The 18,299-nt window shown below is 38.8% G+C and overlaps 1 protein-coding gene across 1 annotated transcript; it reads right to left on the bottom strand.

Annotated features, from left to right (window-relative positions):
• Positions 1-1,405: 1,405 nt before the first annotated feature.
• On the bottom strand, positions 1,406-10,165 carry SCG2 (secretogranin II). The gene is made up of 2 exons (XM_089509232.1): positions 9,950-10,165; positions 1,406-4,028 (listed from the first exon to the last, which is right to left on the bottom strand). Exon 2 carries the CDS (start codon positions 4,013-4,015, stop codon positions 2,156-2,158), a length of 1,860 nt encoding a protein of 619 aa, XP_089365358.1. The 5' UTR covers positions 4,016-4,028; positions 9,950-10,165; the 3' UTR covers positions 1,406-2,155.
• Between the last annotated feature and the right edge of the window lie 8,134 nt (positions 10,166-18,299).

Raw genomic sequence — 18,299 nt, 5'->3', positions numbered from 1 at the left:
GGAGCCAAGCATTGATCACATAGCTAGGTACTTCATTCTGACCTCAAAGGAAGAGACTCAAGAGGTGGGCAGCACAGCACGATACATTGTAAACAGCCATGTGCCGTCACTCGGGGGGGGGGGGGGCTTTGAATCACCTGGGAAGATACAGCCAAAAAGGTGAGCTTTTAAAATTTATCTTAAGGGAGGTATATAACAGATTTGGTGCTGAACTGGCCAGACATTGTCCAGTTGACACCAGAACTTAAGATTGAGTCTTGCATTGTCAGGACTACTTGCTGTGAGGATGGTGGGAGGACATGGTTTTTGGTCTGTGTAGACACAGCCCTTGTATGTAAGTCCCACTGATTAATCCATTTCCACTCTGTTACATCTTATCAGATGCTCAAACAGAGGCATGTGTGCTCAAGAAGGGATCCCTATCCATTAATGACCCCTTCTTGTAGTGGAAAGGGATATTTAAGTGGCGTAGTGTTGGACTCAACCTACTGCTCCACTTACTGGCGACCAGCGTTCAATGTCTGGGGACTAGGGTTCAATTTTCAGCTGGGAATTGTCACACTCTCTCAGCCTCAGGGGAAGGTAATGGCAAACTGAAGAAATCTTGCCAAGAAAACCCTATGATAAGGTTGCCTTAGACTAGAGTCTTCACAAACTGGAAACGACTTGAAGACACACAGCAACAACATTTGTGTAAACTGAGATGCCTTGATCATTAAAATAGAGAGAACAACCAGGACAAGAATGGGAGTCTTTTGAGTAGGAATGAAAAGCCACAATCCCAATGGCTGTGTTATGCATATACACGAAGGTTGCCTTTTCAAGCAGTTCCAATAAAACATTCATGGGAATGAGCAAACTGGAAAAGACACTGGTCTCAGGTATGCTAATTCCTGGCAGTTCATGGTCCCAGCCTTCCACCTCACTATTTTAGGGTGAGCCAATGCCCCCTACCATGCTGCTTAGATCACTGACTACCCTTGTTGCGTACACATCACTCTTGCTTTGATTAGGGATGCTAGGCAGTACATTTAAAACCTGAGTGTTGTGTCTGTCACTGAAGATGCTAGAAAAATACCCTGCTGGGGGAAAAAAATTAAATTACAGTAATTGGGTATTTTAAATTGGACCAATCTTTACTGAGGACAGTTTCATCCTATGCAGCAGCATGGCAATGTTTCCATACCCTTGTCAAATCAAGGATATATATCTATAGCTATCTGGAGAGAGGGAGGCAGGGGTCACTTTCCTTACTTTGCAATCTTATGTATACATACTTGAGATAAAACGCTACTGGATTCAGTGGGATTTCCTTGCAAAGAAATATGCATTGGAATAGGCCACTTTGCAGCCAGAAGGGCACTCTACATGTAACTCAAAGCAAAACACAATCTATTGTCCAGAAATAATATTTATTCATTAACCATAAAACACAGAATAGAAAAAGCTTTATAAATAAAACTATATATAATATATATATAATGCTTTATTTTTTATTCAATACTCCACAAAAACACCACAGACAATAACAAAATATTTCAATTAATTTAAAAAACCTCATATATTATAGATGTCAGTCCGCTTCTATCATGGTCTATCATGGTCACTGCTTTACTTAGTTTCACTTTGTTTTCTTAAATCTGTTTCTTAAAAAAATTGAAGCAATTTGTTACTTGACCAAGATTTAGAACATTTAAAGATATCCATTAATAACAGAACAGCTCAGAGGAGTTTATGCAGACTGTTCCATGCCAAATCATCTACCACTGGAACCAGTCAAGACACAGAACAGGGCCACTTTGTGCATCTTCAGGAATCTTCTTGGCATGCTCATTTGCATGAGGAAGACAGGATGTTTGGTGGGGACTCACAGATCTCAGCTCTGGGAATCCCTGTAGTCTCTGATTTTCCCCATTTCTATCTATATCTATAGATATACATATGGATAAAGGAGATCACAGAAACAGATACAGTTGAGATCTGTGAGCTTGTCTTTCATATATACTTTACTCATGCAAATGCAAGTGCCAGAACTCCTACGTGCATAAAGCCACTAAGTGTAATGTCTGAACATGCCTCATATTCTTAAAAAAAATAAATCACAACTGAACGGGGGTAGAAATCAATCCAATGAAGATAATTAATACTGAAACAACTACATATTTTCCATCGCCCTTTTGTTAATGTGGTCTCTTCCTTTTTCAGACTTCTCTTGGTTCAGGTACTCGAGAACCTTCGCTAGCATTTCCTCATCCATGTATGGTCTGTTTTGTGTGTCATCATCTTCATGGGCCATTGGCACCCTCTTGCTAAGTGAAGTGAGTTTGTCTGATTCTTGAGCTCCCAGTTGGTTTAGATGCTCTTTGATGGCCTGCTCAAATTGCTCATCTTCTTGCATATCATCCTCAGATGAAACTGCTAGTGGGATTTGTTTCACCTGCTCTGACTTAATCACGTCTGGATATTTTGCCAGCACTTTAGCCAAGTAGTCTGCCAAGTCTTCTTCCTTTTCATTTAGTGATTCCTGCTCCATCTGTCGTCTTTCCAAATGGTTAAGCCAAGCAGGTTTGGGGAACTGGTGTCCTTTAGATCTGACAGGCATGTAGGACACTCTTGGCAGACCATTTTCTTGGCTGAACTGATTTACAGGATAAGGGAGTTTCTCACTGGCCACATTTTCAGTCCCTAAAAGATTGATAATATCTTCAATGTTGAGATCATCTGGCAGGTTATCTGGCATAAAATTAAGTCGCTGCTTACTATAACCATTTAAAGAATTCATCTTATTTTTGAATACATTTGAATTATCTAAATTGATTTCAGGGATCTCATCAGTATCTTCTGGGAGTTCAGGCTCTTGTTCTTTTTCATTTGGATATTTCTCTCCAGCCCTCATCATCTCAATTAAATCCTCAGGAGGGATTTGTAAATTCCTTGAAATTTCTATTAACTGATAAATAGCCTTAGGATCCGGTTGCTTTACAAAATGCCTGGTTGCCCTTTTGTCTTCATTTTGTTTGATCCTTAAGTTGTCGTTTCCAGCACTGTTCATCATCTTTTTCAAATAATAATCCATTAATTTTGAGACATCATCTGACACTTGATCTTTGTCGTCTCTGTTCATATCATCCTCCAGGTCACCAGATCTTTTTATCGCATCATCAATTTCTTCTTCATTCTTCTCAATTTGCTCTTTACTATCTCTTATTTCTTCTTGGGTTTGACTTTCCACTTTTTCCTCTATTGGATTCCAGTCCTCTCCACCAACCACATCTTCATAAGCAATATTATTTCCTTTATAGGAATCCTCTTCATCATCTGCATACAATTTTTGTTCCTCATCTAGCCTCTCCTTTTTTAGGTTTTTTGACCCCATCATCTTTCCCAGCTCTTGAAATACTGATTCTAAAGTAGCGAGGCTTTGGGGTGTGTACTGTTCTTCCACTATTTCATTTGTCCGCTTATAAGGGTTATTTCTTGAATTTTCTTCAAGGTATCTTTGGGGCATCTTAGAATGTTTATGCCACATAGCTGGCCAAGAACGATCATCATAATCCTCAGTCATTTCATCTAGGAAGACATTGTCAGAATTTATAGGATAGGGTTTGTTTTCTTTTAAGACATTCGTAGATTCTTTTTCTCCTTGTCTTAGGGCTTCCAGCATTGCCTTTATCCACTCTGACTCATCTTCTGACATAGATTTTCTTAGATTGTCTGGTATGTAATGCTGATCTTTACTTTCTTTCGACTGCAGAACATAAGGGGCACCTTGGTATGAGTTATAATCTGGGCTTGTTTCTCCACTGCTAGTTTGTTTTCGAAGATTTTCAATATATTCCAGAGCTTTGATCATATCTGGGCTTGGAAGCCTTTGCAAGTTTTTCATTAGGTAGTCTGGCTCTTTCTGGATGTTTTGGTAACGTTGAAATGAAGCAGCATCAGCATAACAAATCAGCCCAAAAAGTAGGGCGAGAGGCAGGACTTTTTCAAGCCAGGAGGTTTTAACATCAGCCATTTTGAAATGTTTCCTTGAAATAAACAAAAAAGAAAATAAAGAACATTAGTACACCAAGTCAAAATTTGAACACAATCTCAGCTCTCATGCATAAAGAGTTTAACTCAAAACATGGCTAAGGATTACATGGCCCTTTGAATATGGTTGGATTCTAGTTCCCATCAGCTTAAGCCATCATGTTCAATAGTCATGTATGATGGAAGTTTCAGTCCAACATCTTGGAGGGGGGTCATAGGGCCTAAGCAGGCAGCAAAAATAGCACGAGCCAAGCCCATGCTATCCTGAACCTGGTTATGACCTGATCAGTCTGTGGGTCAGGGAAGTGATGGACAGGTGTCTACACATCTATCTGCTGCCACACCATGGAGCTGTGCCAAGTGTTCCTTGAAACTCTGCAGCAAACAGTAACTCTTTTTGCCCTGGGCTAAGGGCCTTTGGGGCTGGGAATGGTCCAGAACATCCTGACTGGCATCTGGACTGACAGATCCTGGCCCAGGGCTAATGAACTGCATTGTTTGTACAGGACAACACCAGGTTGGGTGAAGCACAGGCTTTTTAGCCTATTCATAAAAGCCCGTAGATTTGCCACTTCTGCTCTCAAAAATACCACAAGGATATTATGAATGAATGCACACAACAGGCCTTGCATAGATACAGTAAGCAACCCTTCCAATAAATTAGTCATAACTATGGCCTACTTATTTACTGTAAATAGTGTCTGCAAGTCTATGCAGGAACATGTCTATTGTAGAGCACCAAGTGAAGCTTTACCAGTTCAATGATATGCATGCTTGCTGAGCTGTAATCCTCAGTACTTAAATACAGTAATTTTTAAATCTTAGTGCAGAAGACATAAGACTGTTTATTAATTAATGTTGATCGTCATCATTCTCATCAATATCATTATTTTAAAATGTTTATATGTCAATAGGCAATATGCTGAAGTGGTTCACAAATATAAAAACAAGTACAGCCAATAAAATCAGAAATATTACAATTTTTAAAAGAGCGCAAACAGAATCAAGATGTTAAAAGATTAGAATGCTGAAGTGTTAAATTGATGTTAAGAGCCAGCAGTAAAAACCTGAATAATAACATTAGCAATAAGTTCAAGGACTAAACACTTGCTGTAGGTGGGAGTTCTTGGGTCGGCATCTAAATGCTACCAGTGAAGGTGACCGGTGGATTTCTCTTGGGAAGGAATACATAAATTAGAAGACGCTTCCTCTGCTAGCACTATTGTGGGCAGTGGAAACCAAAGAAAAGGATAATCTTAATAATTAGATAGGAACATATGGGTACATAATGCATTCCTAAATCAATATAAAACTCATAAAACACATTATGAGATGTATATTTAATTTCCAACCCCTATTTTAGGCCCAGGAGAGCCTTCCCCCCCCAAAAAAAAACAGGAAGTGACTAGAAGTCACCTCTCCTTTACTTCTAGTTTTAAAGAAGGCCTTTTCTGGAGGGCCTGGAAGGCCACATAAATAGTTCTAGGATCCACATATGGTTCACAGGATGCACTTTGCCTACCCTTACTCTTCAGCCCTATTAGCAAACCTAAACTGTTGGTCAGAACATGTCAGAATCTAAAGTGATTTGACATTTAAATTATGTAGCAGTACTGTGTGTGGTGTGCTGTATTTCTTATCATTCATTAGTAATTATGTTCTAAATATCTTTTAACTGTTTTAACCATGGTTTTCTGCTATATTATCCTTTTTTAAACTTGTGTAACATAAAAATTCAATTATTTTAAACAGCTACCTTGATACACCACCTGTGTATCTACATTACATGGTGCACTACCAGTGTGTAATGTAGATACACTAAGAAACAGTATTGCACCATGAAGAAACTAGTGTGCTGTAGTGGTCTGAGTATTGGACAAGGACACTAGAAAATTAGGATTCAAATCCTCGCTTGACTATGGAAACTCACTTGGTGATCTTGGGCAAGTCACACTCTCTCACCCTCAGAGGAAGGCAAGTGGCAAATCCCCTCTGAACAAATTCTCCCAGGAAAAACCTGCAACAGGTTTGCCTTAGGGGTGTCATAAGTCAAAAATGAATTGAAGGCGAACACCAACTGCAGTAACAACAAAGTGTGCCATGGCTCAATCCTAAGGAATTCTAGGATCTGTACCTTAGGGGCTCAAGAGACTGGCAGCTAAACACCACCCCTTTAAGCCCTGGTTCATTGGCGTGGCAACTGCACACCGTGGCAATGATCTGCTCCCTCTCAGGAGCAAAAAGAAGCTGCTATAAGCATCTTCTTGGAAGGGGAATGATGACACCCCTTCTGGCCAGCACCGTTTGGGTACTGCGTGATCCGTGCATCATCATGGCATGTCCCATGTAAATGGGTGCACACCATGATGGCACCCGGGTAGCAGACAGGGTTCTCAGCTGTGTGGATGCCAAACCCTAGTCCGCATACAAGCCGACGTAAACTGCCAGTTAAATATCTGGGACTCTCTGCTAGAGAGCCCTACTATACTCCCTGAATGTACAGAACCAGAGTCCTCTAGCAGAGAATTTCAAATGACAGATCCCAAAATTCCATAGAATAGAGCTATGGCAATTAAAGTGGTATTTCAATTATTTTCCTCTTTGCACATCTGCCTATTGCCTTCCACTCACTTCTTTTCCCCACCACAATGCCCCTGAAGAAGACAATGATATTAAATTCTGGGGGAGCATGAGATAAAAGATAGAATCCAGCCATACAAAATGAATTTTTCAAAGCTGAAAAATAGTAAATAAAATACATTTTATTGATGCACATAATTTGTTCCTATGTGAAAAATTAAAGGCTTCTTGATAAAGTGGCCCCCCATTCCCATCAAAGAATCTGTATTTTAACTGATACCCTTGATAATCTGGCATCTATCTGACAATCACAGCCTCTTTTGGCAATTGGTTAATAATCCAAGGACAAGGTAAGTCTTAAAATATATATATTCAAAAGTAAAGACAGAATCTATGTGTAGGAAATGGGAGTTCTCTGTTCTATTATAGTCTTGGCAACTGTTGATCTTTACCATGTACAGCTCAATAGAACAAAAGGTTTTTTGATATATTTTTAAAACACTACTTCTCAGAAAACCTATACCTAAAATAGGCCACAGGAAATGACCCAAAATGATTTAAGAGTTAGTTTGAAGTGTTGCAGTTTATTCCCACTGATGGTGAGGTGTTGGCTCAAATGGAGAATTTCATTGAGGTGGTGAGAAAGCAGATAGCAAGGTCCATTTCCACAAATGCCAGCAGACATCAAACAGCTTCAGATACTAAAGGGACATCATATTTCCATTTTTTGATAATATTATGTGGTTATTCTTATGGAAGGAATGTTTTTATTCTCAATGGGTGTAACTAGGGAAGCATAAAAAAAAAAAAACACAAAACCATTAGTCATACTTCAGCTCATGGACACCCATTGGTTCAAGGACCATTTGTCTTGATTATGGCAGTATTCCTTTCTGGATGGTATCCCTCTGGAAACTTGATCGTAGTGAGATGTTTTGTTCCTCCATTTGCTTGTTTACTTCTGAATGGAGTACTATATTGCCTATCACAAACATGGTCAGGCTCATCACAACTGTAACATCATTGGCCAGATAAACATTTATTTGGTGGTTCTATACTATTTATACAACATCTAGTTGAATCCACTGTATAGACATGGAAAGGGAGCAGTATAGTTCATATGAACAGATATTATAAGGTTATACTGAGAACACTAATTCCTAGAGCTTTAGAAGTGAAGGTCTCTGACTGAATGGAAACAATAGTATCTGATCTAGAAGCTCTTCACTCAAGTCTCTGATTTGCAGGAACTCTCTATAGTTGCTCAGTGGTGATACGTGATGGAAGGACAATTTCATTTATTCCAGTTTGGTATCTTCTGTGAAAATGCATATTTACTGATGCTGAATCCTGGTGACTGAGCTTGTGCACAAACAAAGCTCTGCTTTCTTTCAGCAGTACACACACAGAGAAATACACACATAGTGTTTTCAGTAAAACCCATTGCTTCCTGTTACTGGTGTAAAGGAACATTTCAAGTTATGTCCATTCCCAAGTTACTGGGAACATTTTAAGTTGGCTAAAAGCAAATCTGGGATTTCTCAAGATTATTCTTCTCTTTGAGGTACAAGCCAATCGTGATAAATCATAGCTATGCCACACAGAGAAACTAGTCGCCTGATTCACCTTTTCTATTTCATTCATTTCTTCCCTTTCCACTCTGTAAAATATCCTGTTGATATGCCAGTGATTCATGAAACAGAAAAAAAATCTCTAATGCCAGCACACACCCACTGCTCTGAGTAGAAAATTACAGTGAATTTGTTATACCATTCAAGCAAGATATATATATATATATATATATATATATATATATATATATATATATATATATATTTGCAACACAGTATGAAATCATTCCACATAGTGAGGAAATTAAAGTACCATCTAATTCTACAGGACTGCCTTGTTTCCTCCCAACTACGTCACAAATGAGAACTTTGACTATCCACCAATGCTACCTAATAATTTATTAATTCTCAAGAATGGATGCAAGGGAAAATATTGATACAGAAGCACTGCAAAACATCAAAAAGGATTCTGCCTTAACAGTGTCCTGAAACAAATGGAGAAGGTGTTTATTCAGTTATCAAAAGTCTTGTATTCCACATAGCCTGAATGTTTGAAAGCTAAATTAGGAAAAATTATAGTTTGACTACATTTTTGCCAGTCAAAACCAGCATTTAGAATTGCTCTTGGGGTGTGTGTATGTCAGGGGCGATTTCCCCCCGAATATTGAAAATAATAGCACGTTTATCTTCTTATCTTTCACTGGAAACCATAAAAACTTTGGAATGCAGGGATGTAAAGTCCTACTTCTGTTTCCCAAAGGAAACTTACAAATAGAAACAAACCAAAAAAAATGAATACAATTATAAACCAATATTTTGAAAAAAATATATTTTTGTAATGTCTCGTATTACTATTCAACTTTAACTTGCATATTTTAATTTAAACTGTTACTGGTAAAAGAATATAATTGAGGGATGTTTCTGTGGTAGATGGATTATTTTCTACTACATTTTTCCCCCTGTGGATTCATATTGGGTTTGGGTTCAATTGGAATATTTCCAAATAAATATTGTTTCACATTTACTTTAATCTATATGGCATCCAAAGGGCAGCTAGACTGTTATGAAATCAAATAGTAATTTTTGTGACCATCAATGGACTGTGAGTTTCAGCTATGAAATTTGATCTGTTATTAGAATCATAGAATCATAGAATCGTAGAGTTGGAAGAGACTGTTCCACCATAGTTTTCCTAAAAGATAAGCAGAGATTCAATAGCCAATCTTACTCATGAACACAATGCTTTTACTATAATCAGATTAAAGATCTTCTGGAGAATTAGTATTGTCAGAAGAACAAAATATTGGTTATAATGGTACTTTGGTTATGATGGTACTTTGGTTACAATATTTTTAGTCATTTGTAGCTCCCCCAACCACCACAGAAAATGACAGCACTACAAAACATAAAAGTTCATATATTCCTTCTGATGACATATTGAGAGCAATGCAATTGAACAAGATCATCTTTCAACTATGTTTTAGAGCAGAACGGTTTGCAAAGCTGCTGTGTGACAAATTTTACCACTCATTTTCCCCCTCCATTATTTTTAGTGTTCATTGTCAGATTGCAAGGCCCAAAGGAAATAATCTAATTGCCAAGTGAAAATCCTTTTTTCTGTGCTGTGCTAAGTGAAATGCATCAGGTTGCAACCGAACATGGTTCTGGACTATGTAGTTTTGTTACTGCTGAAATGGAAGCTGCCTATAGAGAGAAAGGGTACCCTTGTCTTCCCTGCCAGTCAAAGAGAAAGCAGATCTGCTTACCTGAATGCAGAAGCAACCTAAAGCATGGTCTTGGTGATCTGTCCTGCGAGTTTATGGACTGTTTTCAGCACCAGGACAGCTCCCTTCGCTTATAGTATACATCACCTGACTCTCCACTGCCATACTTACGTCACCTCAGTCCTCACAAAAAAAAAGAAAGAAAGAAAAGGAAGGGGAAAGAGGGGGGTGATGCTGTGCTGTTGAGAAAGATGCTACAGAAAAGGCATCCTTTGGGTTGTTTGGGCGAGGTTTCCTTTGTACGTTTACGCCACCTGCCTGCCTCTGGGGGAACTGCAGTCTTCTTTTTGCTATCAAGTGGCCAGCAGGGAAATCTTTCTCAGGAAGCAAACCACACTGCAGAAATAATCTGGTTTCATACCGCTTTAACTGCCACGGCTCCAGGCTACGGAGTTCTAGGAATGGTAGTTTGTTGCGGCAGCAGAGGGTGCCTCAACAAACTACTTTTCCCAGAATCCCATAGCCTGGAGCCATGGTAGTTAAAGCAACATGAAACCAAATTATTTCTGCAATGTGGAGACAGCCTTAGGGAACACAGTCCTGGCACTTCTCAAAGAGGTGCCTCCTCTGGTACTGCTCAGCAGGGCTGCATCTACTGGAGTTGCTGGCATGGTTTGCAGGAGACTGAAAAAGTTTTTTGGTCCCTGGCAACCAAAAGCAAAATGAGATACACACACCCATTGTGCGGCTTTTTCAACTGCAATACTGAAATGAAGGGAGGTTGGAAATAACCACATCTGAAATTATGCTGGGCTCTTCTTTCTGACAGTAAGAGCTGTTGGACAGTGAAACACACTCCCTTGAAGCATGGTGGGGTCTTCTTCCTTGGAGGTCTTTAAACAGAGGCTGGATGGCCATCTGTCGGGGATGCTTTGATTATGATTTCATACATGGCAGGGGGTTGGACTGGATGGCCCTTGTGATCTCTCCCAACTCTACAATTCTATGATTCTGTGATTCACAAGTTTGTGTAGGGTGGCATCCAATAATCCTTTATGCAAATAGTGCTCTACTTGCCTTCTGAGAGACCATTGATCCATTTAGCCTTTTTAGAGATGTATGTGCCTGTTTACAGATGTATAGGTCCTTAACAGAAGAAAGGGTAAAAATGCATATATGGCTGAGTTATATTAAGATGTTAATGCTCCTATATATGCTACCTGTTTTTTTAAACAATTGTTAAACAGATGAAGAGAGATAAAGGTTCAGTCCTTATGAACAGGTAACATCTTAATTGCCATATACAGTAATGTGATAAATGTATGATACCTTACATGTAACATGATAAAAGCAAGCACTCAGATCATAGAATCATAGAGCTGGAAGAGACCTCAAGGGCCATCCAGTCCAACTCCCTGCCATGCAGGAATACACAATCAACTCCTGACAGTTGGCCATCCAGACTCTGTTTAAAACTTTCAAAGACTCCACCATTCTCTGGAGCAGTGTGTTCCACTGTTGAACAGCTCTCACTGACAGGAAGAGATTGATATGTCTGTGTCTGTGCTAATGGGGCTGTTTCAATACGGGCATTGTGTGGTCTCTGTAACCTGCCCCTGTTAACAACCTGACTGCAGCTCTTTAGACCAGCTAAAGTTTCCAAACACTCTTCAAAGGCAGTCCCAAGTAGAAAGTGTTACAGTAGTCCAAATGGGATGTAACCAAGGCATGTACCATCAAGGTCAGATCCGGCATTTCAATGAATAGGTGCAGCTGATGTACAGGTTTTACATGTGAAAAATAACTCCTGGTCACTGCAGAGACCTTGGCCTCCAGGTTCAGAGCTGAGTCTAGGAGTATCCCCAAACTGTGAACCTGTGTCTTAAAGGGGAGTGTAACCCCATCTAACACAGGCTGGATCCCTATTCCCTGATTTGCCTTCCAACTGATCAGGAACACTTCTGTCTTATCTGTATTAAGTTTCAATTTGTTTGCCCTCATCTAATCCATTACTGATGACAGACACTGGTTTAGGACCAGGATAGCCACCGTGGACTGAAGTGGAAAGGAGTAGTAGAGTTGGGTGTCATCTGCATATTGATGGCACCTCACTCCAAAATCCTGGATGCCCTCTCTCAGCAGTTCCATGTATATGTTAAATAACATAGGGGACAACACAGAATCCTGAGGGACTCCACAGGCCTGTGGCCAGGGGGTCATGCAGGAGTCCCCCAGCACCACCTTCTGGATTCGCCCCTCCAGTAAGGAACAGAACCACTGTAAAACAACACCCAAATAGTCTTCTCTGTGTCTCCAACTGATGCAGTAACTAAGGATGGCATCTCTCCTCTAAATGCCTGCTTGGAGTCAGTAATGGGCTGGATGAGGGAAAACAGACTCAGCCTGAATCCAGAGAAAACGGAAGTACTGGTGATTGGCTCTCCTGGCCCGGGTAAGGAAATTTTTCCACCTGTCCTAAATGGGGTCACGCTCCCTGTGAAGGACTCTGTTCGCAGTTTGGGGGTGCTTCTGGACTCATCGCTTCACCTTACTGCTCAGGTGGATGCGACGGTCAGGAGCACCTGCTATCAGCTTCGGCTGATACGCCAACTGCGAACCTTCCTTGGCCGGGGGGACCTTGAAACTGTTGTACATGCTCTGGTAACCTCTCGATTAGATTTCTGTAATGCGCTCTACATGGGGCAACCCTTGTACCAAACCCGGAAGCTTCAATTAGTGCAGAATATGGCTGCTAGGCTGGTTACTGGATGTTCCAGGGCCAGCCATATAACGCCAGTCTTGAAAGATCTTCATTGGCTGCCTATTTGCTTCCGGGCCAAATACAAGGTGTTGGTTATTACCTATAAAGCCCTAAATGGCTGGGTCCCAGGGTACTTGGAGGACTGCCTCTCCCCATATAATCCGCCCCGCACACTCAGATCGGGTGAGAGACATCTATTAAGAGTTCCAGATGCTCGTTATGTATCAACTCGGAGGGCTTTTTCTATTTCAGCCCCACAGCTCTGGAACTCCCTCCCCAATGAGCTCCGTACTTCCTCCTCCCTTGATATTTTTAAGAAGGATCTAAAGACCTTCTTGTTCCGCCAGGCTTTTCCCCCATGAGCCTTGTCTGTCATTCTTTCCCCTTGGCAGTGTTATGTTGTATTCCATTCTACACAGCCATTTGTATGGGGAGCTGTTTGGTTGTCTATTGTTGTTATTGTTAATTGTTGTTATTTGCTGGGGGTACTGGGGTTTGTGATGTTTTTAACTGTTTTTTATCTCTTGCTGTGCACCGCTGTGATCCTTGGAATAGCGGTATATAAATAAAAATTTTATTATTATTATTATTTATCTCCAAGTCCCATACCAAAGAGGTGGCCCAGAAGGATACCATGGCCGATGGTATTGAAAGCCGCTGAGAGGTCCAGCAGAATTAACAGGGACACACTCCTCCTGTCCACTTCAAAGTTCCAATCAAACCATAACATTATCATGCAATCACAGAACTAATCTTTGGATCAAGTAATGACTCTACTTCAGAGAAATAGGTTCAGCAAAAGTGGGAATTGTGTAACCTGTCAGATGCTGTTGGACTGTGACCCATTGGATCTTCAGCCTCAGTCAGTGTAGCCAGTAGAGAGAAATTATGTGAGTTGCAGGACAGTTCCCATCTCTGATGTACTACTAGAGTTTGACTGACTTTCTCTCATGGTCAGAAGCAGAACTACAATGTAAAATTTATTGTGTCCTTTCCCTCCCATTCCAAGAGACTAAAATGCTCTTTATGCTTACTATCTATCTTAGTATATTCATGCAAGAAAAAATGTACTTGCATCATTAAGAGAAGAATACTACAATTCCACCTTTGACTTTGACTGGCTGACATGAAATGCATGAGACCTTATCGGTATCCATAATGGCTGTTCCACTGTGTATCCATAATGGCTACCCTCTCCTTGCAAAAGCCAGGATTTTTTTCCTTGATATGTGTCATTTTCTGCAGAATAAAATGCAAACACTCAAGCGAATCTACCTTTCAGCTCAATAAATGCAATGGAATTAAATGGTTGTAAACCATAGTACATTTGTGCTGTGCAGGCATAAATAGCTTGTACTTTCATGTACAAGCTTCCTTTCTCCATTGTGCTTGTGGTCTCTTACATTTCAATGACCTTTCCATGTAACAGTTGCATGGAAGAGAAGAATCAAATTAATCACAGAGGGTACACATGAAAAACTGTTGGGGTCCATCTTCTTCTTTTTTTTTTTAAAGAATTTTATTAGATTAAAAAACATATAATTACATACAGTTACAAAACATGTACTCCACGACACATAAAACATATGTACAAACATCAGCACACCTAACAGACAAGTTGACTTCCTAACTACCAAATACATTCTTATTGATCTTAATTGTCTATCAATTGATCAATGGTCTTCTTTAAGTGCTGCTTTTGAAAAATAAACCGTTGCAGAATAAAAGAGGAAGACCATTGCTTTTCACCTTACCTCTGCCAGCAAAAAATAAACAGTAAGCTGCTCAGTCAAGTTATAGTGTTTTTAAATTAAACCTGTAGTTGTTTCCTTGCCCCACTCGTTTTCATAAAATGCTATCACCTTCTTCCAATGTTCTAGTTTTTTATCTCTATGTACACTATTTAAGTTTTGAGTCGTGATATCCATCCCCATCACTTCATATACTTTTAATAACCATTCATCGCAAGTCGGGGTTGTTTCGCTTTTCCATCTTTGTGCGTAGCAAATTCTTGCAAGGGCAATCATATGAAAGATTGCTCTCTCGTCTTCTTTACTAATTCCTTCCTCCAATATTCCTAGTAAATACAGCTCCGGTTTTAGTACTAACTTTGTTCCCATTATCTGATTAATTGAGTTGTTAACCAAATTCCAAAAATGTTTTGCTTTACTGCACTCCCACCATGCATGAAAAAAAGTTCCTTTTTTCTTTCTACATTTCCAACATTTGTCTTTGTTGGTTTTATAGATCTTAGCCATTTTGAAGGGGGAGAGATACCAAAAGTACATCATTTTAAAGAAATTTTCTCTAATACTTTGAGAGGTGGTTAATTTCTTTTGGTCCTTCCATACCTTTTCCCATTGTTTTAACATAATTGGATGGCCTACACACTTAGCCCATTTTATCATCTGGTTTTTTATTATCTCTTCTTCCATTTCTAAAGTTAACAATATTGCGTAGGTTTTTCCAATTAGTTTATCATTTTCTAAGTACAGGATTTTACTCAGATCAATTTTTTTCATATCCAATTCAAACCCGATTGTCTTTTCGTCCATTTTAAATCTCTCATAAATTTGCCTGTGTGTAAACCAATTAATGCTTGTTCCCTCCCTTTCTTTAATCAGCTCTTCTCTTGATTTCACTCTCACCCCTTCTCTCGTTTTTACCCACAGATCTTCATATCTTAACCATTCGGTCCCCGGGCTCGATTCTTTTCTACAGATGGCCTCGTGCGGAGAGACCCAACCACAAATCTTAGGTATTATATGTCTTCTATATTTATTCCATATTTCGAAAAGGGGTTTTCTCAATACATGATTTGTAAAGGATTTGTTGAGCGGGTTGTTCCCATAAACCAGGTAGTTGTGCCATCCCATATTAAGATCCTCTCCCTCCACTGCTAACAATGTTTTGTTTGTTAATAGCATCCACTCTCTTATCCAAACTAAACTGCATGCTTCATAATAAAGTTGCAAAGAGGGTAATCCCAAACCACCTTTTTCCCTGTTGTCCTGCAAACTCTTAAGTTTGATTCTTGGCTTCCTCCCCCTCCAAATGAAGTCAGAAATATCTTTGTTCCAATTTTTGAAGATTTTTCTTGTCGTAATTATAGGAATTGTTTGGAAGAGATATAACATTCTTGGTAAAATATTCATTTTGATCGCCGCTATCCTACCTAATAGAGAAATATTTAGTTTGTTCCATCTAATCAGGTCTTTTTTTATCTCTTTCCAGGTTTTTGTGTAGTTATTTTCGAATAATTCATTAGACTTCTTAGTAATGTTTATTCCTAGATATTTGATTTTATTTATCACCTTTATTTTAGTTAGGTTACTCAGTATAGATTGCTCTTCTTTACTAACATTTTTTGTCAGGATATTTGATTTATCTTTGTTTATTACACATCCTGATATCCTACCAAATTCGTCGATAATTTCCATCACTTTTGTCACATTGTTTACCGGATCCTCTACAACAATAACAACATCATCTGCAAATGCTCTGATTTTAATTCTCAAATTTTTTAATTTGACTCCTTGAATATCAGGATTTTCTCTGATTTGTTTAATTAGTAATTCGATTACCAGCAGAAACAGCAGGGGGGAGAGAGGGCAGCCTTGACGCGTCCCTCTTTGAATTTGGATTGTTTCTGTTTTCTCTCTATTGATTCTAATTTGCGCATATTGTTTACTGTAAATTTTTGTTATCCAATTTAGAAAATTTGAACCTATATCTATTCTTTTTAGTAATGCCAATAAAAATTTCCAGTTAACCGAGTCGAAAGCTTTTTCAAAATCTATAAAGAGTAGACCCATCTTTTTTTCATTATGTTTCTCATAATATTCAATAATATCAATTATCAGTCTTGTATTATCTCTGATTTGCCTTGTTGGTAGAAATCCTCTTTGCTCCTCCCCGATTGTCTCCGCCAAACAATTTTTTAGTCTTTTAGATAGGATAGCGGCTAGTAATTTATAATCGTTGTTTAAGAGTGATATTGGTCTGTAATTGTTAGGGCATTCAGGATCTTTACCTTCCTTTGGTATTATAGAAATATCCGCTTCCTTCCAAGAGTTTGGTATGTTTTCTTCTAGAGCCTCATTCATTACTTGTTGCAGAGGAGAGGCAACTTCTTCAATAAACGTCTTGTAGAAGGAGATCGGGAGGCCATCATTACCTGGTGCCTTTCCATTCTTCGCATTTGCAATTGCCTCCCGGACTTCTGTCACCGTAATTAACCTATTTATTTCTTGTTTCCATTTCGCCTCGATAGTTTGAGGTTTTACAGTGTCTAAATATTTTTCTACTTCATCTGCTTCAACTGTTTTTTCTTTATACAGGTCTGCAAAGAAATTTTGAAATTCGCTTTTGATGTCTTCTTGTTGGGTAAGTGTTGATTCACCTTTTTTTATTTTTGTAATTACCTTTTTCTCTCTGATTCTTCTTAATTGGAAAGCTAACCATTTTCCTGTTTTGTTAGCGTGCTCATAATTTTTCTGTTTTGCTAATTTGAGTCTTTTTTCCAGCTCTAGGGTCATTTCAACATCTAGTTGTTTCTGTATGATTTTAATCTCTTTCTGTATAAGTTTATTTCTTGGGCATTTCTTTAACTCTTTTTCTTTATCTTTCAACAAGTTATTCAATTTATTTCTCCAGGCTTCCTTATGTTGCCACCGAATTGTGTTTTGCTGAGTGAAAAAACCTCTCATAGATGCTTTACAGGCATCCCATACCATGCTAGTTTTGACCTCACCATTTAGATTTACCCTAAAGAAAAACTTTAACCATTCTTTACCTTTTTCGACTATTTCTCTATCCTTAAGTAAATCTTCATTTAATAACCAATTTTTAGTTTTCTTTATTTCTCTAAAGACAATCAAAAGGGGATTGTGATCTGAAATGGTTCTGTTAAGAGACTCCATACTCATAATTTCCTGAACCAAGGTATTTGATACCAAGCATAGATCAATCCTTGCTAATGATTCGTGCCTATCTGAGTAGAATGTGAAGTTCTTTTCCTCGTTATATAGGTGCCGCCATACATCTATTAAAGATAGGTCTTCTATTAATTCAAAGAAGCTTTTGGGGAGTCTACCCTGGTCTTGCCTAATTTTTTTGTCAGATTTTCTATCCATTCCAGGATTAATTACACCATTAAAATCTCCTATCATTACAATGTTTTCATGGTCATAGTTTGATAACTCCCTGTGCAGTTTCGCATAGAAAGATCCTTTTCTTTCTTGGGGACCGTACACGCCTACAATCAAAAAGTTTTTTTCCCGCCAAGTAACTTCCACTCCCACATAGTATCCATTAGAGTCTGCAAATAAAAATTTAGATTTAACACTGTCACTAATATACAAGGTAACTCCTCTTTTGCTTTTTCCAAAAACTGAGGAGTATTCTTTACCAATTTTTGGGTTTTTTAATAATCTTACATCTTTCGATTTAATACGTGTTTCCTGTAGACATGTGATATCTGCTTTATTTCTCTCCAAAAAGAGGAATACCTTTTTTCTCTTCTGAGGGGAGTTCAGACCTTTTACATTTAGTGACAGTATTTTCATTTTTAGAGGGGTTAATTTCCCAAACTAACACAATAAAGGGACCACAACTACTTTCGTTGATAAG

The sequence above is a fragment of the Sceloporus occidentalis genome, unplaced genomic scaffold (assembly GCF_023333645.1).
Source record: "Sceloporus occidentalis isolate IW3139 unplaced genomic scaffold, rSceOcc1.0.p SCAF_2, whole genome shotgun sequence".
Lineage (NCBI taxonomy): Eukaryota > Metazoa > Chordata > Lepidosauria > Squamata > Phrynosomatidae > Sceloporus > Sceloporus occidentalis.
Note: the sequence above shows the minus strand (reverse complement) of the source record. Positions and strands in the feature narration are given on the sequence as shown.

Excerpts from the sequence above, each read along its gene's own strand:
- SCG2 (XM_089509232.1), bottom strand. The coding sequence starts at position 4,015 with ATGGCTGATGTTAAAACCTCCTGGCTTGAAAAAGTCCTGCCTCTCGCC.